We start from the raw sequence: 22,854 nt of genomic DNA, 5'->3' as shown, positions 1-22,854 counted from the left end.
CTATTTTCTCAATCAGGGTCCTACACAAAGAGTACAATACAGTATGTGTGACAAATGCAGCATCCTACAGCATTTTAAAGCCTGAAGTATGTTACAGAAAGTTTACAGTTTAGATAGTGCAGATAGTTCCCTTGATTAATTCGACTATTAACGAAAAGCAAAGCAAAGAAAACAAAAAACATTTAAGTAGCAGACAAAAACTTGATGCAGAATTTATTTGGCTTACAGATTAATGGATTACTATTCATTATACAGTGAGTAAAAGTATCAAAAGCATGAGAGTACATTTATACTCAGAAATACGTAGGAATATAGTGCATAATACAGAATATATTTAAAAGCTTAGAAATGCTAGTATTTCATAGTAACGGACTGAAAATTCCGCAAATAGTTTTGGAAAATCCAAACACAGCATGTATGAGGCCCTTGGAAATTACGTGCAACAAGACCATCATGGGTATTGGTTAGAATGAATGAACATGCTGTAATAATCAATATCTTCAGTATTTTCATTGTTAATCTCAGTCTCAGAATCATTTTAAGGAAAGAGTTTGGTTATAAGTAAAAATGTGCAGCATAGTGTTAAGAAAAACTTCTTTTCGTACTCTTAGCAAACAGGACAACAAAGACGATCAGTAGGTATGGAAGATTTAAAATGCCTAAAGTAAAACAAATTAAACAAAGAAATAAATACACATTTTTATATGTATTGCCATTTTATATATGTATTTACCGTGTCATAATGAAATGAAAACAACAAAAACATTAAGGGGGATATATCATGCCCATTTCCAGGTCTATATTTTATTCTGGGGCTCTACTGGAATATCTTTGCATGATTTACAGTTCAAAAAACCCCTTATTCATCTTAAACTGGCACTTTATGCAGCCCCTCAGTTCAGCCTCTGTCTGAAACCAGCCATTTCAGCTCCTGTCTCTCTAGGGCCCCTCTCCCAATGAGCAATCCTGTTCTGATTGGTTAGCTTCCAGAAGCTGTTCCTCAGCAGACTTCCGCTGGCTCTGGAGGGTACATAAACAAATTGTAACAGGATTTCACTTCTTTTCATTCTTTACTCAAAATGTAAACTTCTCAAATCTATCATACATGTTTGAGATGAAATCCAATCCAAAATATGTGAGTACACAAACACACAATCAAACAAACAATCCATGGAAAAACCTTAGCAACAAAGCCTACGGAACAGACAGCCATTTGTGGGCATGTGTGAACAATCTGACATTTTCTTCTTAAGAAAAAATTGTTTTTCCATATGTCTGTAATGAAAAGGTCAGTAACAAAATGCAATGTGTCATTAAATATTAATTTCATGTCTGTCAATAAATGTTGGCATTTATGTATATTGACATGAGAATTTCAGGCTGTCATGTGATAAACTGAATGAATTGTTTTTTTACTGTGACACACATTTTCCACGCTGCATTCAAATCAAATCTCAACACAGAAAATAAAGTGAGGAGGTGTAGTGCATGCATTTTTGTCCAGCAGAGAGCAGCATAGACATACCAATACTAAGTCAAAAACAAAACACTGTCAGTGGTGTTCATGAGGAGGTGGAGGGGTGCTTTTTATTTGTAACAGTAAATCCATACATAAAAAGTAAATACATATAACAATTTGTTTTAATTTAGGCATCTTCCATATACAAGTAGCTGCATTTATTTCTAAACCTTATTTGGAAAGCCTTATGGCACAAACCAAATGTCCAAAACAATACATAATATAACCTTGTGACTGCTTAGATAAAGTGCTAGTAGATGTTGCTGAAAGAAATTGTAATGCAGAGGAGGAGGATAATTTCACAAAGAACATGGAAAAGAAGAAGACTCAGTGGTTATTATTTTTTTTATCATTATGTTATATGTATGCGACCATGTCTTCATGTATGTACAAGTGTACCACAAAAGGGAATTTTAAAAAGTACATTTAATACTGATATGACAAATTGATACAAAACGATAATCTGAAAATGCATGGTGAAATTGAAAAAACCTGAAATTGAAATGCTTGAGCTAAAAGTTCAAATGGAAGAGCTTAAATGAAAAATTGTACAAAGGGAAAAGTAAATCATGGAGGAAAACTGAAAAGGGAAATAAGTGCAGAATATAAAAGTGTTTTTGTAAGTTTTTGGTCTCATCACTCATATTTGCGTTACCACTTTGCAGTTTACCATTTGACTTTTTGTGCTGTATGTAAATGATGACTCGTGGACTGAGGGCTCTGCTCACTGTGGCCTACAGTTATTCTCTATAGCAGAAGAATTTTCCTCAGTGAAATTATCCTCCATAAAAAAGTGCAGTAATCTACAAACAGAATGCTCATCCAATGCTCCACAGGATGAGTCAGACTCCTGACAGTAATCACAGAGTACAGTGTGTCTCACATCCTGGTCTCTTCTGGTGGTCCATTTATGTAGTCCTGAAGGGCCTGATGTAAAGGCAGCCACTTCTTTATTGAAGCTTTGATAGCTATGATCCATCTGTAAAAAAACATGACAACATCTGTGCTGAATGTCTTCAACAAATTCCTCACTCAATACCTCTGGGTTACACAGGAGCTTAATGGAACATGTAACATGACTAGGGCTAGTATTGTAAGAAAAATAAAATAAAATAAAATTCTAATACTAATGCTACTAATACTAAGGCTGATTCCCTAACCTTAGCCAACTGCTATGAGTGCCTAAACATAACCATAACAACATTAATCATGCTTTTGTTTCCAGTCAAACATGAAGATTTGGGGATTTTGCAAATGGGTTAATTGAAAATGTTTCCTCCTCTTGTTCGTAAAAAAATGATTCAGGTGACATCATGTTACAAAACATATTTGATGGTACAAAGGACATTTTGGCTGTACTCAGGATGTGATACCAAGTCCAATTTTCAGGTACTTTCAGGTGATGCTGATAATGAATAGTCAAGCAAATGTGTTGGGTCACAAAAAAACAAACGTATCCTTCATCATGTATACGTGGGGATACCTGTGCCAGACTGAACTGAGCCTTGAGTAACCTTGACCATCCAAACATGCTGGCATGATGTGAGTGGTTTTCCACAGGACAACACAACAAAGTAAGAGTGTTGGGTTATCTTGTTGTGGTGTTGGAGGTGTGCTGGTTTGCACAAACCTCACTAATAGCCTGTGGAAATAGCTCTGCATTTAACATTATCTTACTTCATTATCCCCAAAATAATTAAAACCGACCCACTGACTAAATAGTGCCAGTTATGTCCATATCTTGTTGTGCAGACCAGGTTTCCTAGGACAGTAGCTTTTGGCAACTAGCAACTCTCTCCTTCACAATAAAAGCCACCCCAGTGAAAAACTCTATAGCTAGTAGATGCAGCCAGTAGATGTTTGCTTTGCATTAGCAGTACAGTAATTAAACTCAATAAGTCCAGCTCAACAGTGCAGATCTGCCCAGTTATTACCTGCTAATCATAACACATCCACAACACAGCTAAAGAGGGCTATGTTCAAATATACTGGGCCAAGAAAAAAAAAACGGTGTTACAGAGGAAAATCATCTCAAAATTAAGGTAAAGATAGATTATTAATATAAATTACATAAATAAATTAGAAACTTGTGATAGATTATGGAAAATCAAGGACCACAACAAAGTACCGCTGTACTTTGTTGTGAATAAAATGGAAATGCAAAGAAAAACCAATACCTTACACCAAAGTCTCAAAAGTCCTTAAAATCTAAAATTCTACTGTACAAAGGTTCCTGTAAAGAAAATCAGACTCAGCTCCTCACCGTTTATTCTCATTAGGATTTTCAGCACAGAGGTAGAAAGTCTTGAACTCATCCGATGGAGGTTTCAGCTCAATGGTGGATTTCTTGAATCCAAAAGGTTGCTCTCGCACCATGTACCCATGAAGGTAGATCCCACCTGAAGATACAGATGATGTGTATTGATCAATTTACAACCTCTTTGTTCTGAGGTTTTATTTCACCAATCTCATCACTATAGAGGTTCAGTAAAGAATTAGCTGAGAGAAAAAAGTTGTCAAATATATAAAGAAAAGATTGATGCAGTGTAGGGTCACTCAGTAACACTATATGTTTTTACATTTAACATGGCAAATAAACAAAAAATCAAAATAGCAAAAATATTCACTGGAAAAAGCATCTTAAGTATTAACATCTATCCCAATGTGAATTAAGGACAGTCAGTCCCTTTATTAAGTTTTGCACCACGTAAGGATGGTGAAAACATGGAGATGCGAGCCCCACATTTGAGAAGAGACACTCATATCAGCAATACCTACTCTGACAAGTACATTACAGTCTGTGTCAGCGGACAGAGGAAAGATCAGCCCAGACTCATTGTCAGGGGCTCCGTAGCCTAAAATCCACAGAGACTATGGAAAACCAAACGTACAACCATACTAAGAACTTCAGTACAAAGTGAAGAAGTTGTGATATGTAGCACAACAATCTAGCGAAGCTCTGCAAACAGAGCTGCCTTCCGATGCATGTGCAGTGGCGTCTGCCTTACAAGAAATGCTCTCTGAGAGAGATGAAAACATAATCGCATAACTCTTTGGAGCTGTTTCTAAACAAACTACCATAATCACACTCTTCAGGGGTGAAGGAACATGTCAACCAAAGCAGCCTTGTGGCTCGTTGTTTTTAAGAAAAATATAGAAAATCTCCAACCATATCCTTTTATCAAAGAGAGCCAACTGCTGGGAGACTTAAACAATAAGGTGTTCTGCTATTATAATGTTGCCATGTAGCTGTTACCACATGTGATGTTGCTTGTTGTAATTGGCTGAAGCTGTCTTTTCGCAGGTAAAAACAGGGAAAAATTGACTTGGATGTGAACAATATAATCACTGATTTCAGCAGAGTGAAATTTAGCCTGCAAACTCTGCTATCATCAACCTTGTTTCCAGCAGCAGGCAGATGTCTTAGTGAAGCTCTGATAAACCCACTGTACCTGCCCAGCATAGACAAAGCTAGTGATGGAAGTGGAGCATTTAGCAGCTAAAGAGCCAGGTTGGCACCAGGTTAGCCAGGTTAGTGAAGATGAAACTAGAGCTAAAACATGATTCCAAATTTATCCTGCTGCCCCCAAGTGGCCAAAAAATCAATTAATGCAGCTTTAAAATATCATGTAATTAAATATGAATTAATAATATATAAAAATGATGAATATACTGTATGTTGATATGTTTTTTTCTGGAGCTTTATTGCCTCTTCATATCCCTTATACGTCTTTAAGGTGATGAGATGTGTGTGATGAGAGTGATGAAAAATTGAAAATTTGAAAAAACACATCCACTACAATAGACCAGTTATTCAGGAGACTATATGTAAACATATGCTAAATAGATCATTAAGGGAAGCTAGTTATATAAAAAAAAAGGTCCATTTTAGTTTAGAATCTGCACTCCCACAAAAATGCTACCATGTTGCATGTAAGCATTTGAAACAACATTCAGTATATCAATACCAAGTGCATGAGTAGCGCGGATGCCACTGTACATGTAGAGGCAACCATCCTTCAGAATGCAGTAGTGCTGCAACCACATGTCCTTGTCTCTGTCCATTTTATGAAGCAATCCAAGACAATCAGGGTTTTTCACAGCCAGTGGGGGCAAATTAGAGTTATGTCTGGTGACATCCACCCACACGTGGTTCTGAAACATGAGTTAATTGAGATTAGTGTTAGCTTGAGAGCTAAATATAACAGGCAATAAGCCAATGTGAGCAACAGCCTGACAGTCATTCTTATCCCCCTCTCTGATAAATGTTACAGTCATAACAACATGCTTTTTTAAATAATGCTATACCAAGGTCCATTTGATTTATGACAGTTAGATGTTACCTGTGTGATTGGATGAATAGCTTTCTCCATAGCCTCCAGCCACCTAAAATCACAATAATACAGCTTAAACATACATGTCCTGATGTGCACCCCAAAGTCCAAATATTTTTTAATGTTAATGATGTCTGAATCTCATCAAGAACAAAAGGGCAAAGGATTTCTCTATGAATACACCTTCAAGCTTTGTCACGTCTCTCAAGCATAAAACTTTTTTGCAGTATTTATAGGTATGATTATGGATACAATGTTTGTATTTTTATTTGAAGTTTTTCCATTCAGCGTTTCTGCAAATTTACAATACACATGAAACAGGTACATGTCAACATACTTTCTTTTGGTTTAGAAAGTTGTTATTTGTACCATACCTTTTCATTTCCTGGTTGGAAGTAGCACAGAAGAAGTACACCCGATTACCAGACTGAGGGCGGCACCTCATCACAAATGGTTTTCCCAGCGAAATATCTGGTCCCACATCAGCCCCTTCCAGCTTTACTGCAGATAAAGCCTGCCTCTTGCCTTCATCCTGTAATGTACATGAAGTAATGTCAAACATACACTTCTTTAAATTTTGTGTACACTGTTGCTTTAAATAACTAGAATGATGATGACTGGTCCCTGCTCACCCGTTTGTGTCTGTAGTAGTAAAGGCAGCAGTCATGTGTGAGTACAAACCACCTCTTCCTCCAGCCTTTAATCAGACCAGACTGGGTACGCTTGTGAAGATAACCACGACAAGCTGGTCTTGGCGTATTAGGACCACGAGCAATGTCTGACCCAATGGTCAACGTTAGAACATCTGGACCTATGATATTAACATTATTTTAATAAAAATTCACATCAAGTATTTTGATTCTATACATAAACATTCAGGGTCAGATGTACTAAGGAACAGACGCATTCTACCCTAAACACGTGAGCCATATTTACCAAGCTGATGCAGCAGTCTAGAGTCTTAGTCTGCAAGTCATGAGTGTGACTATCTGCAAGGTGCACCTCTCTCCTCATTGCATATGCATTTAGGGGAGGACCACACAAATATTAGGAGGCGTCAGGTCAAGTCAATTTTATTTATATAGCCCAAAATCACAATCGAATTTATCTCAGGGCACTGTTTATATAGAGCAGGTCTATTGCGTACTCTTCAATTTACAGGGACCCAACATTCCCCCATGAGCAAGGCAATAGCTGCAAGGAAAAACTCCTCTTTAGCGAGAAGAAACCTTGAACAAAAGGGGCGCAACCATCTGCCTTGACCGGTTGGTTTAAAAGAGAAAAAGGGAGGGGGAGAGGGAGAGGGAGAGAGAGAGAGAGAGCAAGAGAGACACAGAGATGCACAGCAACAACAATAATAATAATAATATGACTAATAATAATAGTAGTAACAGTGGGCATCAACAGGACCACAGGGGCAGCAGGCGATCTACAACCCTGGATCCATAGCGAGATGAGAAAGGACAAAACTACAGGAAGGACGCCAAGTTAGTAACATGCTTTAATAGGACATGAAATCATACAGATGGAGAGGAGGAGAGAAGAGCTCAGTGCATCACGGGAAGTCCCCGCGCAGTCTACAACAAACGTTGTGGAAAAATCTACAACGTTTGTTGTAGAAAAATCTTCAAATGGGCCAATAAATCTTCAGATTACTCATGACTCAACACAAAACTCAAAAATTTATAAGAAAGAGAGAGACTCAAAAATACACTGGAGGCTGGTAGACTTCAATGTGAATAAGTTTACTGTGCATAAAGAAATACAGAGCAAACTAAGGCCTTTATCCCAGGACAAAGAAAAACCTGATGCAAAATCATAAAACCTCATATTATATACTTTTCATAACCTCTCCTATTGTGGAGCATAGTTTTTAGTCTCCACCTCATTTTTAATTATATTCAACTGACTGGGCATCATTTCTGAGTTCATAAGTGACCTTGACACTTTGGTGATAATACAAGTGTGACTTATCTTAAAAATTACTGCCTCAGCATCTTCCACCTTTTTCTCACACTAAAAATGAACCTGGCGGCCTTTAATCATTTCACACAGAAAACCAAATTGCTATATCACAGATTAGCCTTCTTGCTAACTCCCTAGGAACTGTCTCTTATTGGCATAATGCTATCTCTGCACTCTTACTGGCATATTCGTTTGATCATGGAATGGCAGTTTTCCAACACAAGTCAACAGAGTTTGATTATGAATTCCGCTGGATTTAAGGCCACACAATTTGCAATTCCCAGTTTTGTGGGGAGAATTCTCTACTTCCGACAAGTAGGCGTTAATTTGCAGTGGCCTATAAAAATTGTGTTTTTGTAGGGATGACTTCCCTAGCCAATTGCAGCAGTAATTACAGCTAGACACAGACATAGGCACAGGCCTCAATAGTGCAATGAAAGGATCTTTATAACCCAGATTACATTATTTTAACTGCCTGAACAAGAAATTGTTACAAGATATAGATAGACCAGTCACGGAACAATCACAGTCCTAGATGAAGTGAAGAACGAGCTGGAACCTCCCATTTAAGCTTTTGGCGACTTGGCCACTGGATTATTTTAATCTGCAACTGCATATCTCGATCTACATTTAGACATGCGTTTCCAGTGGTACTGGATGCGCTCCTACAGCGTACTAGTGCATACATCAGGTTCCCCACAATCAAAGAAGATATCCAGCGCACACAGGATTTTTTTTTTGACATAACACATGAGTGGTATACTCATACCCCCTGCCCTCCATAAACACATCTACAGAAACATAGGGCACATATATTCAATGAATGTCAAAGTAATATGTGATGCAAAATAGAGGATCACTAACGTTCTGGCAAAGTACCCTGGATCAGTTCATGACAGCTTCATCTTCAGCAGCATCTACGGTATTATCGGCAACAGATATGCCAGACAACAAGTGTTGTTTTGAAACACTAGATAGGATAGACCCTAGCAGCAGTTTGTATGTGTAGATAAATTCTTTGATGAGCACAGTGATTTTTTTATATGATCACAAAAGTTATTTATTACATTTGTGCAGTTTCAATAGACTCTCAAAAACACAAAAATAATTTAATGCAAAAAATATACATATGCAGTGTGTTACTCCTGCAAAATGGAGATGTTCACCCATAGTTTTAATGACATAGTCTTATTACTTTGGGATTGTATGGACTTGCCAGTCATGCTGATCCCCTCCACGCCTTCCACCTGCTCTCATATTAAGGTTTGCTGGACAACTTGCTCCACTGCTGTCAGCACCTCATTTTGACCTCGCCAGGAGTTTGTTTTGTGACTGCCACCGCACATATTGTATTGGCAGTTGTGGCACAGGTTTTATTTTTTTCATTTGAAATGGATTTGTGTCCCTGGAGAGTATGTTTGTATGCCATTAGCTGGTTGATCAACATGTCTATTTCAGTGTCAGTGAGTTTACACTTTCTTTTTCTCTCTGTATTGGTTGATGCTTAGGTTATACCCCTAAGCTGTGCATTGTTAAGGCTGCCTCATGTGCTAATTGCGATTAGTGGGCTGTCCATTCCCTGATTGACTGAATGAGCAACAGCCGTAGTAAATTGGATCTCTCTCGTATTGTTACTGCAAACTGAGTGAAAACCACAACATGCATTTTCTTAGTACATCTGGCCCTCAATGTTCTAATTTGGCAAAATTGGAAAAAAAACTCAGTTCATTCAAGACATGATCATATTGTCATATTGTTAATATTTTGCCTCAAATCACTGTTATGTGTTTCTAATCCTCCTAAACCTGACCAAGCATTCTGATAGTCTCAGCATGCTGAAACATTGGCTAGCTGAAACATGCATTTACTCTACATAAAATTACTTTGTGTATCAAGGCTACAAATGTGCAAGTGCCCCTATAATCATGCATTAACAGGTCTGAAAACAGCATACCTTGCCTAGCCAAATCAGCAGCCTCAGAATGAGGGATGCTGGTGACATCAGTTCCATTGACAGCCAGGACATAGTCTCCTACCATCAACCCAGCTTCCTCAGCTGCCCCATCTGAAACCACAGAAATAGAAAATTTAGCTTACAGAGCACATATATTTATATAACCCACCGTTCACAAACAATGACCATCATCAGCTGAGATGGGAATAAATTGCTCATTGAATAAGAACAAGCAGTGACTGGCAGACAGTAATGATGGGGAAGGGTGATGGCAACAGTGTAGAAAGGCTTCGGAAAGGATCTACCATGGCTTCCGGGCTTTGCAGACCCCCCAAAACCTAACTTGTGGATACAGAGACAAGTGACCATTGCACAAGTCTTGCAAGTCAGAGCAGATGCATAGTTGGTAGGCTTGGGGTGGCTGGCAGGCCATAATGTGTGTGGCATTGGCTTGCAGTGGACCAGAGAGTGACCAGAGAATTAATTCAGTAACACTTTATAAAAAGGATACATTAATTAACGTTAGTTAATGCAGTAATAATCATTAACTAATAGTTAATTAAGTTAACTAATTTGTCTAGTAATTATTTACTAATAGTGTATTAATTAATTGTTTATAAAGATTAGTTAATGCAGTAATAAGCATTAACTGACAGTTAATTAATACAATAATAAGCATTAAGTAGCTGTTAACAAATGTGTCCTGTTAACATGTATTAAGGGTTTACATGTTTACATTAAGGTATTAATTAATACTAGTAAATGATTGAGAAAGATGTTAATTAACATGTATGTCATGAAGTTCACAGCTAAACCATTTCATTAAGAGAAAACTGTTTATTCTTATGAGTGTTTATTTAAGGGTGGTAATTGTCCACTTACTTGTCCATCCCTCAACTTATGACTTATTTTTTGTTAAGGTTGAGATCAGTGGACACACTCCATGGTCTTCAAGTAGAGGTCCCTTCCTTGTTCCTTTATCTTCATGTAAACGTTTCTTAACTTATAGACTAACTATAGCCTAATTATTGTGCATGTTTTACTGTATAAGCATTACTTAATTATTTATATAATTATATAATTGTCCATTAATGAATGTTCTTTGTGTCCCTTACTGTTAAGATGAAAACATGTATTCTTTAAGTAACACTTCATAAATGCATAAGAATGCTGAATAAGCATTACTTAACCATAATTAACCATGTATAAATACTCTTTGTGATCCTTACTGTAAAGTTGAAACTGTGTGTCTCTTAAGTAACACTTCATAAATGCATAAGTACTGAATTAACCATGTATAAATGTTCTTTGTGGCCCTTGTAAATTTGAAACAAGCACAGCTATTAAACATTAGTTAAACATTTCCGCTGGAAATCAACATGAATCATTCCAAATTTAAAAAATCTTAATGCTTCATGTTAAAAGAAAATGCAATTATTTTATTTAGAAAAATTAACAATTTTGGCATTCTTTGAAAGGAATAACAAAAAAGTGATTTAAGTAATTCACTGTTCTATGCAAAAAAATTGACAAAAACATTTTTTCTTACAGGCATGCTGCTTGCAAGTTATTTTGAAAACTAAATTTTCAACTAAAATTGAAGAGCCTCCAAGAGAAATTAACCTGTCTGTCTGTATGTATGTGTGTCTTTTGCGTATCTCTTCACACTTCACACTTGGCAGGTGTACTGCTCAGGGACCAAGAAAGTGCAGTGTCAAGTGTGAAGTTGTTTGGATGAGCAGTTCTCGAGAAATACATAAAAATACCTAATTGACAACATTGCCTCTGCTTTTTCTTCTGCCCGTGGATCAATGAGAGGAAATGTGGACAGCATCACTTTGCTGTTGCAACCCACATTATGGTCAGAGGGGGGATTACATCCATAGTGACAAGAACTACCATAGAGAATGAATTGAAAAAGTTCAGAGCTCCACTATTTCCGTTCAGAATAAATGTTCAAGACATAGTGAAGGATGTCTCAAGCACATTTTGAACAGGCACTGCAATTCATCCAATCAACTTCAGCTCAGCTCGAAATTGTAGTCTCCCGATAGTCTGCATGCTAGGCATTTAGGGAGCATTGGTAAATTGTAGTGTATACCGACAGCCTGCCTGTGAGGTTAGTATTGGTAAATTGTAGAATCTACCGCTAGTCTGCATGAAAGGCTTTAGGGCACAGGCACTGTTCTCTCTAGGTATTGAGAAATTTGCCTGTTCCAAACAGGCACATTTTGAATGGGAACTGCACTATGTTTGACATTACTAAGTAAGAGATTGCAATTTACAGAGTACTGTAAAGTACAGTAAGTTTCAGTAAACTGAAACTGTATTGTAAAAGAAAGCAATGTTTAATCCCATGGTATTATGAAGTCTGTATCACAGCTTTGGAACCACATAATGGATGGTTTCCTTTCCCATGCAATAGACAGACCTGTTCTATGTACCATAGTGTTACTAACTAATACATACTATTATGTACTAAAAAAAGTGTGTTTGTCATGTAAGGATTAAATAATAAACGTGATTATACAACGTAACAATATGTACCAACACAAAGCTTAAATTGTTGTTACCATGTAAATATATAACTATTATACATTTAATGGCCACTGGGTTCAAAGAGACAACTCTCTACTGTAGCACTTGCATTCAACTTAGGTTATGATGCTACCTGGGCTCTGAGGAGCAAATATGAAAAGATCAAGTGGTTAACAGTTGTCAGGTTTATTATGCTTCATTCAACATTTCTCTTACAGTTTACAAAAGTTGAAAAAAAACCCACAATAAAAAGAGCTCTTGTAACCAAAAATAAAATGAAATGAAAATAAAATGTCCTTAGTGTCTCTCTTTTTTTCCCCTTAAATGTCTCTCTATCCGGTAGGGATGTATTTTGTGGTTGTATCTATATTTGTTGCAGCAGCAAAATTATTTATATTTGTATTTGTATTCGAATAAAGGTGGAAAGAGGCTTAAAAATCCTATTTTTGTTTTTGTTTTTGTTTTTATCACACTTTTAATTTTAGAAAATTTAAATGTTACAATAAGAGTTCATGAATAAACTACCTTACAAAGGAGGTCTCCACACCAGGTCTCATAACTTGTAGGGAAGGACTTCAAAGGCGATTATTGATTTGCATTTTTCATTTATTGCCTATTTTACCTAACTTTGTGGAAAGGAGAAGGGGAACAAAAGGTTATTGAGAGTCCCTTGGGAGCACTTTGCGTGTGGCAGTAGCTTAGCTTTATCTCTGGGGAACACCCCCTACTCCAGGAGTGATGTCCAAATCAGGAAAGGTGCTGGTGGATGTCACTCCCCTCGTTGAGACCTGCTGATAGACGTAACATCGGAGCAGAGGATAGCAATGTAACCGATCTGTGTGCTTGTATTTGACATGTTTTTCTTATTTTTTCTTCCCGAAAACAAATAATTTTAAAAATATTTGTATGACATAAATATTTGTAAAAACCCCCACTATATGTGCTTTGACAAATAACATATTTGTATTCAGGCACACCCCTACTATCCAGGTAGGATAAATTGGTGGGTGATGATCATACCTTATCTGGCAATTTTCTGAAAATCTGTTGTCATTTTTGTGTCTTTTAGAATTGGATTTGAATCACCTGGCCACATGGCTTCCAGTATTCTTTCAGAATGTTTCACCACTGGGACGGGCTCGCCACAATGATCCAGCAAAGAGTTAATTCCAAGCTACAAATCTAGGGTCATCAAAAAATCATTCTGCATGTACAGTATAGAATACATTAGATAAATCATCATACAGTCTACTTTCAAATGAGATCTCATCTACTTCCTCAAAACTCAATTTCACAACCCTATTGTCTAGGGATTTGTCTTATAATTTTATAGTAATCCAACAAAAATTAACTTCATCTGGTATCAGTAAAACGAGGCATTGCTCATATGATAAATCAATCAATTATTTGTGCAACCTCCAATCCAAAGGTTGGCTTTCATGCCTTTCTCTTGAGTTGTTCATATCTTCTTTCTCTGCTCCATCTCTTTATGTCATCAAGCCACAGTATGTGTTGTCTTCCCTCTCCTTCCCTTAAATAATCCCTTACAAAACCCTTGTCATCAGCCTCCCACTGGACCCTCTCAGAATGTGCTCCGTAAACTCAAACTTTCTCCCTACAATCTTCTTCAAAAAAATTATGTTTTGTCTCCCAAAATCCACCAAGGTATGTGTCACTGTGCACAAGTGCAGGCAGCCAGCTAAATGGCCAACTGTGACACATTCTCTGCCAGATTCTTTTTTTTTTTTTTAAAACAAAACAAGGTACAGATCTCTTTGTGGCCTATCTTTATAGGCTATAACATAAAAACAACTTTAACTTTCATCTTCACAATGCTATGCCATGAGCTGGTTCCAAGTTTACAAAGATTTAAACATCAAAACATTAAATCACAATTGCACCTTGATAATAAGAAAAACTGAGAAAGACCCTTTAAAAAAAGTTACCTCAAAGGCTACTTTACGCTTTGCAGTCTTTCTTCTTAGACACATTGATTGATTGAGACACATAGACAAATCAGTGTTGAATTCAGACGCATGATGCTTTTATATTGAGTTAGGTAATAATGAGTGGGAAAGAACATGATAAACACCTATGTAAGTGCTGAACACAAGTATAATATTATAATTATTATTTTAATTGCGGCGAAAACCCGGACAATTTGGTGGTGAATGTTGAAAACCAGGAAATTATCGTGTTTTACAGATAGTTGTTGGGACTCGGGACACCCACCTTGAAACTGGGACATCTGTTCACCGTAGCCAAGGGAATTGGATTGTGTTTTTTTTCTTACTCTGGAAACTCCAATGAGTTGAATTATCCTGCATCCCTAAACAAAAGAGTTGTGAAACTGAGTTTGGAAGTGGATGAAATCTCATTTGAAAGTAGACTTTATGTTGATATATCTGACTTATTCTGTACATGCAGATTGGTTTTTTGATGACCCTGGAAAACTCTTTGCTGGAACATGACAGCCTGGTCACCAGAAAGAAACGTTGGCAGTTTACGTTTCTGCAAACCACAGAAACGTTGAGTATCTACGTTTCAACACGTGAAATACGTAGCATATTAACATTTCAACAAAACGTATCATATCAACATTTCAAAAAGGCGACTACTATCGGGTTGTTCATTACCCGCCGTGCTTTTGTTGTTGTAAACGTAGTCATAGAAACAAGTGAAACAAATGGCATTATAAAGAAATATCCTTTTAATGTTTATTGTGCAAGGCATTTACTATGGAGTAAAATGTTTTGAGTAATAAATCTCTTTCCGCAAATGATTCAGTACATTCCATTCACCCAAAAGATTTTTTCGAATAATTTGTCCGTGAATGTCACATCATTGCAGAGCAAACGTGGAGAACATGAAGCCGGGACAGTGGGACACCATTATCCCATGGTTTGCACCTCCATGGCTGCAAACCATGGGATGCAGCCATGGAGGCGTTATTTATTGGCTTTTACTTTCTATAATAACTCCATGGATGCAGCGGGCGCTGCGAAGCTAGCGGCGTTGTCAAATCAAATATGACGTGTGGCACAGCAGCATCAGCTGTATGGTGTTTTGTTACACTCTGTATTTATGATCTCTGTCAGATAAACATAAGTGTGTTCATGAAAACGTATATATTAACTTTTAATTCACTTAACAACGTGGCATTATGTGACAGAAATATGCACATACATTATTATCTGCCAGACTTAGAAAGACGCAGATACACCTGATTCTGTTTTTTTAATGTCACACACTGTGGAATCACATGCACGAGCCTCATTTGCTGTCACAGTGAGCCAAAAATGGATGTAAAGGTCTTTAAACCTCCGTTTGTACGTCAACAGTTGTGTCCGTTCCGCTCATCAGACCTCAGTGAGAATTACGCACAGGCTCTCCAACAGCTGATCATTACGCATGGCTGCTGTGGATATTTGAAACGACTGATTGACATGATGATGACATTGTCAGTCATCATTATTAAACATCAGAAGAATGATAAATGATTTATTGATACAAAACGTATCATCTCAACATTTCTAAAGTGACGTAGTTCACATGCGATCTATATAAGCTGATCTTTCCTCTTATGAGGAGGAGGGGCAGGTGGATGCTTAGTAAGTTTCTTGGCAGCAAGTTGGAAGTCAACAGAAGGTACGGTTCAAGACCACCTCGAAACCAATGTCTGCTTCCCGTTTCAACCGACAAAAGCGAGACGTCAGGACATGTGCAGCCGTTTTTCTGGCGAGAAAACCGGCTGTTTTTAGAGAGACATCGGCCGTTTTTATTTTGTTTTTTATTTTTATTTTAACCCAAACCATGATCTTTCCCTAACCCTAACCAAGTGGCCTTTGTGCCTAAACCTATCCAGACATTAACCACAGCGTTGTCACACCATAGAACCTCATTATTCAACGGGTAGAAATGTTAATATGCTACGTTTGTAGAAATATTGATATGATACGTATTTCACGTGTTGAACTTATATATTCAACGTTTCTGTGGTTTGAAGAAACATTCAATGCCAACTTTTTCTTCTGGCGATTGGGTTGAACATGAAGCCAGTCCTTGTGGTGACCTGACCATCTAAACAACCTCATGCAAACAGAAAGGATCAGATAAGGGACCCCCATCTCCTGCATGGTCACCAAACCAGACCACTGACCCAAACCACCTTTGATCCATCAAGCTACAAGAGCCAGCAAGATGGGAAGATCAATTCACACCCCAGCGTGAACTGATAGTACCATTTGGATAAATGACCCCCACCATTGATTATCATCACTCACCTCTAAGAGCCAGTCACACACAGAGACAAGCTGGCACCAACTTTAATCCCACTGCGGATTTTGACTTTCAGGACTTGAATAACCAACCTAAGAACTGATCACTGGGCAAACCAGCATAAGGCACAAGACATGCTGCACAATATGTCATGCTCCAGTGACATGTAGACACTCACAGACATTTAGCAGAACACACACAAACACACACACACACACACACACACACACACACACACACACACACACACACACACACACACAACATACACATACTCTCAAATGACATGGATCCCTGCCATTTGCAGTCAGATCAAGGAGGACAGAGGACTGTAAAACCCATGGACTTAAAAATGTAGTTTTAGATTTTGTCTAAGAACAATTAATACTGTATGTTAGTATGTGTCTGTATATCACAATATGTGTCATCTACTTTAGTTAGACTTTTATTCCACTGCCTTTAAGCCAAGAAATGTACCACAAACATAATTCCATCATCCTTGATAACACTATCATGTTTAGTACCATTCTGCTTGTTTCACTTTCAGAACACTAAAGCTACTTTCAAAAATACAAAATTATGAAACTGTAAATACTTTGATTAAAAGAATAACCACATTCAGGAATTGCACCTGCCTGTCTGTGGACAGGAGGGGACTGACTCTGCTCCCCCAGAACTATTATTCAAAACCTGACAATTCTCTCTTGTGTGTTTATTGAGGGATCAAGCAATTCTCCACTACAATGAACACCATTAGTAAATGACAACTAAACACATTAGTTAACTGTTGATTAACTGTTAGTTAATGCTTATTACTCTGGGCATGGTGAGAACCCGTCAGTTTAATTAAGGTGTATTCTTACCCCCGCACTGCATGCTGCGACAGCCATTTGTGACTCTGAACAGCATAAGTGGTTTAAACATGAATAGAATGACAATTTAAAGGTCTTTACTTTTCCGTATCTTGCCCACAGGTGATTACATTACACTAGCATCCATAATTGGTACCCAGATTTCATTTCATAGATAGCTTTTTGTTTGACATTTACACATGTCCACCACTGTATTTCCAGTGGAGTAATAAACAGTGAAGCTAATTTATTGAAGTTATAATTATTGTATTGCTACATTTGCTGCCTTATGCTCGGATCCCACTGAGTGCGTGTGAGCTGCGTTCCGGCTCCGACGCGTTTAGCTCCGGCCTTTGCACGGCATCCTATCCCCCCGGAAGCTTTTCAAAAGCTGAGCAGCTTGACTGCGGTGAAGCCATCCGCCTTTTAAATTCAGTTGCACTCCTACTACAGTAATTACAGCAGCCCAGTCAAAGCTGATAAAGCGCCTTTAGGCTACCATAATTACTGCAGTAGCAGGGCAACTAAACTGCCTGATTTTGTTAACTTGCTCAGCTTTCGTTGATTTGGTCATTTTCCTTGATTTGTGTGCTTCTACTATGGTTGAGTTGGGTACGTAGTTATTGTTGATATATGATCAGGTCTGCGCGGGGTGTTTTATTTTGAAAATTGATGCTCAATTCTGTTTCTGTATGACTTCCTGCTGAGGTCCAACTGCCCTGTGCAGCTTGACGCAGCTTCAAAAATAGACGGGGCACATATCTTTAATGCAGCGAAGCGGAGAGCCGTCTCTGGGACACTTCTGAAACGTGCCCGGTAGGATCACAAGCATTGACTAGAGTGGCTGCAATCAGCTCCAGCGGTCACGTCGGAGCTGGAACGTGGCGCACATGCGCCTGGTGGGATCAAGCCGTTAGATGACAGTTGCTAGCAATGCGATAAAATGAGAGCAATGGAGATAACCTATAAAATGGAGTTTCCAGGCTTGACAAAACATGACTAATATCACTTTGCAGAGGACTAACATTTTTAACAACAGTATATTGCCATAGTTTCAAATCCAGATTAGCTACTGTTTTTAATTGTGTGAATACCTGAATGCCAACAAGTCAGAAAAACTAAACCTCTCAGTTCAGAGACTACAACACCGAGATGAGTCAGCACTGAAAGTTAGGAATTCACTTACTTGTGTCAACCTCTGTAACGACAATTGGTTTAGAAAACTGTATTCGAAAGCCCCAAGGATACTCTCCTGTTCCTTTGCTGATCTTGACAGTCCTCTCACGAACTGAAAAGGGGGAGAAAGTTTAATTTAGTGTAGGAAGATATGTATGTATTTGACTATTTCGGTGTACAATATTGCATGATGTTTACAAGATGTGACCATAAGAAAGTACATCTTGCAAAATCACAAAATCTCTGACTTACTTGAGATAGTACGAGTTCTAGTGATGAGGCTGGGAGGAATGGCCCCTGAGTCCCCATCATCTCCTTGGTAAATCCATGCTGCAGAGTGGAAAGTCTCTGTATAAAAGCCCCTGTCTTCATTGTCTCGAATTGTCATATCTACAGAGTGAGTATCCTCCGATACTGGAAAAAAATACAGGTCTATTACAAACCAATACATGATAGAGTTCAGTACATATAAGATACATAATGACACACAATTGTTCTGATCAATTGTTGAGTTGCTAAGAGTACAGGATTTCACAGCAACAGCTGCCCAGTTGTCACTGGAGTGCAGATTTTGACTGTCAACCACTGTTTTTAGTCTGGTTGATCCTGGCAACACCTATGCATACGTTAAATGACATTTCAAAATATGAATCCTCTGTATCCAATCTTCCACATGGGCAAATAAGAGCATTGGTATGGAGCTAATAAAATTAAGGATTAACGACTGGCCTTCCTTAATAACAAATAGGACAGAATGAGTGCTAACAAGAGTGACTGCTAACAGTGAGACATTAGAAGCAAAAAGAAAGACATGCAAAGGGTCCTATTTTCATACTTTTTTTCTTTTATGTACCTGCTGCACTTACCTTAAGCAGCATTGTCATTTACATCTGCTTCTATGTATTAAAGTCTTCCCTTTCAGTTGATTTATTGGAAGTTTACTTTTGTTCAATGATAATACTGAGCCAGGCATTCATGCCTTTCACTTTGGTCCAGCCACTCCTCTCTCCTCCAACCTCCTACTTCATCTTGTTTATTCAATCACTGCATATGTTTAGGCCTTTTATTATGCCTCTCCCAGGTCATAAACAGCCCTTTTCCCTCTGTCTTTTTTGCAGGCAGACATGATGTCAGTTGATTGTCTGATTTGGTATAGTATGTTTATCCCCTCACTGGGCCTCCTCACTCTTTACCTCGTATTCAGTCTCCTCATTTTGCTCGAGTGCATTTGCACCTAAGGAGGGAGTGTGTATTATCCTGCATCCTGTACAATTATTAAATCAATTTTCCTCCTGGTGCACTGATTAAGGTACATAAATAAATGTCATCAGTAAGCTATAGGTTGAACCCGTAATAAAGCTAAGTAAATAAATAATACAATTAATGAAACAGTCAAATGAATATACAAATAAACAAATGATCAAATACATAAATGTATTCAAATATATCATTCAGATTCGCTCTTATTTCAATTTTCTTGCACTCTGTCAGCACACTCAACGTCCCTGCATCTAGCACCTCAAAGGAGCCATCAAGCCAAGCCATCAAGTTCTACCACTGTGCGCCCCATCTGAACTTCTAAGTATCTACTGCAGTTCCCACCGCTCCTTAGTGCCTAGTGTTTAGTTGGCAATGAATCATTTTCTATTCCTGTGAAATCCTCCAACCCCCATCTCACCATCCTCTGAATATTGAAGAGTTTGTTGCTGCATTCAATATAGAGAGATTTTATCTGTGATGTCTATCCAAAATGTTGTGTTGAGTTGGGTGCAAACATTTTTCTTGTTTGCGAGATTATATGCCACTACAGAGGATCAGTTTTCTGTCCTTATCTCATCCTCCATGTGGGTGGTCATGGCCCCTTTTCATGCTCCCTCTGTCTAGTTGTTCATCAGGGTATTGCCCATAATCACTTATCACCCCCAAACCAGGACAGACTCCAGCTCCCTATCTCTCTTCCTCTCTATATGAAAACATGAAAGATTCACACAGCTATAAGAAGCTGTTCAGGATTTCAGATCTGCAATGATTTCAATGAAAATGTGTGCACTTTCCAAGGCTGTCACTTGTCTCATATTGCAGAAAAAGAGCCCAGATTTAGGAAGCCTTTTTAGAGCTAAAAAACCTCCAACAACAACCATCTATACTCCTATCAATATTCCAGAATTAGCTGCAACTCTTCCTGATCATGGGGATATCAGGTTGGGGTCCTCTCGCTTCTCACTACAACTCATATTTTCCCACACCTGCAGTCAGCTCTTAGTGTTCCTGAAGTAGTTTATGCTCTTCTGGATAAAGATGTCAAAAAGGTTTCATGATTGGTCCCATATTCTCTCTTCCCCATTTTTCAGACAAACCCTCAGCATAGCCACATACAAATACTCAGGGGAAAGAAAAACTTGATAAGTCTTAATGGTCCTGGCTCTATTGTAAATGGCGTGATTCCAAGTGAACACTTTTCTCTCCACTCTCCATTGACGATGCTGTCAAGCTGCTCAAAGTTGCAGGGCACGGTGCCATGCCTCACTGTCAGCTGTCATATTTTTAACTCCCTTTCTGAATCTGTGTGCTGGATCCTGCTTAACAAGATACACTTTCCACACATCCTTCATCTCCTCAACAGTTCCCACAAATAGATTTTCCATCTCCAAATCCAAGCCCTACTCTGTCTAAACTTGCCACCCTGATTCAGTCACTCTATGTCCCCTTGTCAACTGACAAAACAATCAGACCATCTACTTGCTTAGAGTTTCTCACTATCACATGGAAATGAAAGCATCCTTCCCATTGGATAAATTGGCTCGTCTCATATCTATGATCAATTCATTTCCCCTCCAAGAATCCATCACTAAACATGATCTTCTATCCCTCCTCTGCTATTTTATCTTTGCTATGTGTATCATACTTCAGGGCAGACCCTTTGTGTCCCATCTCCTTTCGTCTCTAGCACTGAGTCTCTACTTGACTGCGTTAGCTTTGATGACAGATTCTTGCCAAATGTGGTGTTTTGGAAAGCTTTTCTAAATTAATGGAATGGTATCTCATTCTTCAGAACAAAGAGGCGTCAGCAGCATCCCTTTAAATATTTACTGATGCTGTTCCCTCCAAAGGCTTTTGGGAATAGTTTTTAGGCGCCTAGGCACCTGAGTTCAATCATCTTGACCAGCCCATGTTATCAATAGCCTTATAAGAAATCTACTCCATTGCAGTTGTACGCCATACCTGGGGCCACACCTGGTCAAGACAAAGGTTGACATTTGACATATCAATAAAGGCAACTCCCCCTCTCAGCACATTGTGTCTTCAAGTGTCATTTAACCTAGCTCTTCGACCAAAATAAATTTATCATCAAAGCCAAAAACATATTCCCGGTCATAAAAATACTGTTTGTCAGCAATTTCAGGACCTCGATCAGAGATGCTCCTCTGCAAAACCATTTCCCCAGGCCTGCCCTTCTTTCACAAAGCTGATTCTCAGTTGACTGCTCCATTACATTATCTGTATGCGGCTGCCACTCACTAAATAAAAGCTGGCTTTGCTTTGTAAACCTTTAAATCCTATGATCCTGCCTTGCTCAAATATGTAAAATTTTTGTTCATCCAATGCTGTCCCTGCTACCCCAGTACTTATCTCCATATCTGATGCTTTCATATTTTTCTGTTTCGATTATTGTCACAAACAGCCCTTTTCTATTGATGGCATGGTTGCAGTTATTTGATTTCACAGAGAGTGCACCAATTCAAACTTTCCTAGTCATTTTCAAAACAATCAGATTGCTGTCCTATTCCAGATAGTCCCATCTCTACTTAGAGTCGTATTTTTCAGCCACCACATAAACGTTGTTCTAGAGGTTCTCACTATCAGTGTTCTACGGTTTCATGCATTGTGACAAATTCACTGTCTCCTCTTTTCCTCTTCTTCCAATCTTTGTGATTCTGGCATTTCCTTTTCTGCTTCCATGTTAACCTTTTTCCACAATCACTCTAAAACATTCTCAGTTCAGTTTGCTACATCTCCACCACATGCAATTCAGTTTAGTTTAGTAATCATATCCACTCATTACTCTTAGCCACAGGCCATCCGACATTTGCTCTGATAGTTGTCTCATCTTAGAAGCTTAGCAAACTATGTTTTTGTCCAGCACTCAAGTAAGGGCTGCATAAACTGGTAGTTGGTGGCACATTATAGTACTAACTTACTCACTGCAGGTTCATAAAGCTTTCACCTAATGTCATTTGT

The 22,854-nt window shown here is 38.3% G+C and overlaps 1 protein-coding gene across 1 annotated transcript in view; it reads right to left on the bottom strand.

Annotated features, from left to right (window-relative positions):
* Positions 1-189: 189 nt before the first annotated feature.
* Positions 190-22,854, bottom strand: part of pdzph1 (PDZ and pleckstrin homology domains 1) — a 33,991-nt gene continuing 11,326 nt past the window's right edge. Inside the window, exons 5-13 of the mRNA XM_067574903.1 lie at positions 18,868-19,029; positions 18,626-18,727; positions 9,773-9,883; positions 6,486-6,664; positions 6,228-6,385; positions 5,863-5,905; positions 5,488-5,674; positions 3,783-3,918; positions 190-2,498 (exon numbers count right to left, since the gene is read on the bottom strand). Coding sequence (XP_067431004.1) covers positions 2,399-2,498; positions 3,783-3,918; positions 5,488-5,674; positions 5,863-5,905; positions 6,228-6,385; positions 6,486-6,664; positions 9,773-9,883; positions 18,626-18,727; positions 18,868-19,029 — 1,178 coding nt within the window. The 3' untranslated portion in view covers positions 190-2,398. The remainder of the gene's footprint in view (positions 2,499-3,782; positions 3,919-5,487; positions 5,675-5,862; positions 5,906-6,227; positions 6,386-6,485; positions 6,665-9,772; positions 9,884-18,625; positions 18,728-18,867; positions 19,030-22,854) is intronic.

This window comes from Thunnus thynnus, chromosome 19 (genome assembly GCF_963924715.1).
Source record: "Thunnus thynnus chromosome 19, fThuThy2.1, whole genome shotgun sequence".
NCBI lineage: Eukaryota > Metazoa > Chordata > Actinopteri > Scombriformes > Scombridae > Thunnus > Thunnus thynnus.
The sequence above is the reverse complement of the archived record's forward strand: the minus strand, read 5'-3'. Positions and strand labels throughout refer to the sequence as shown.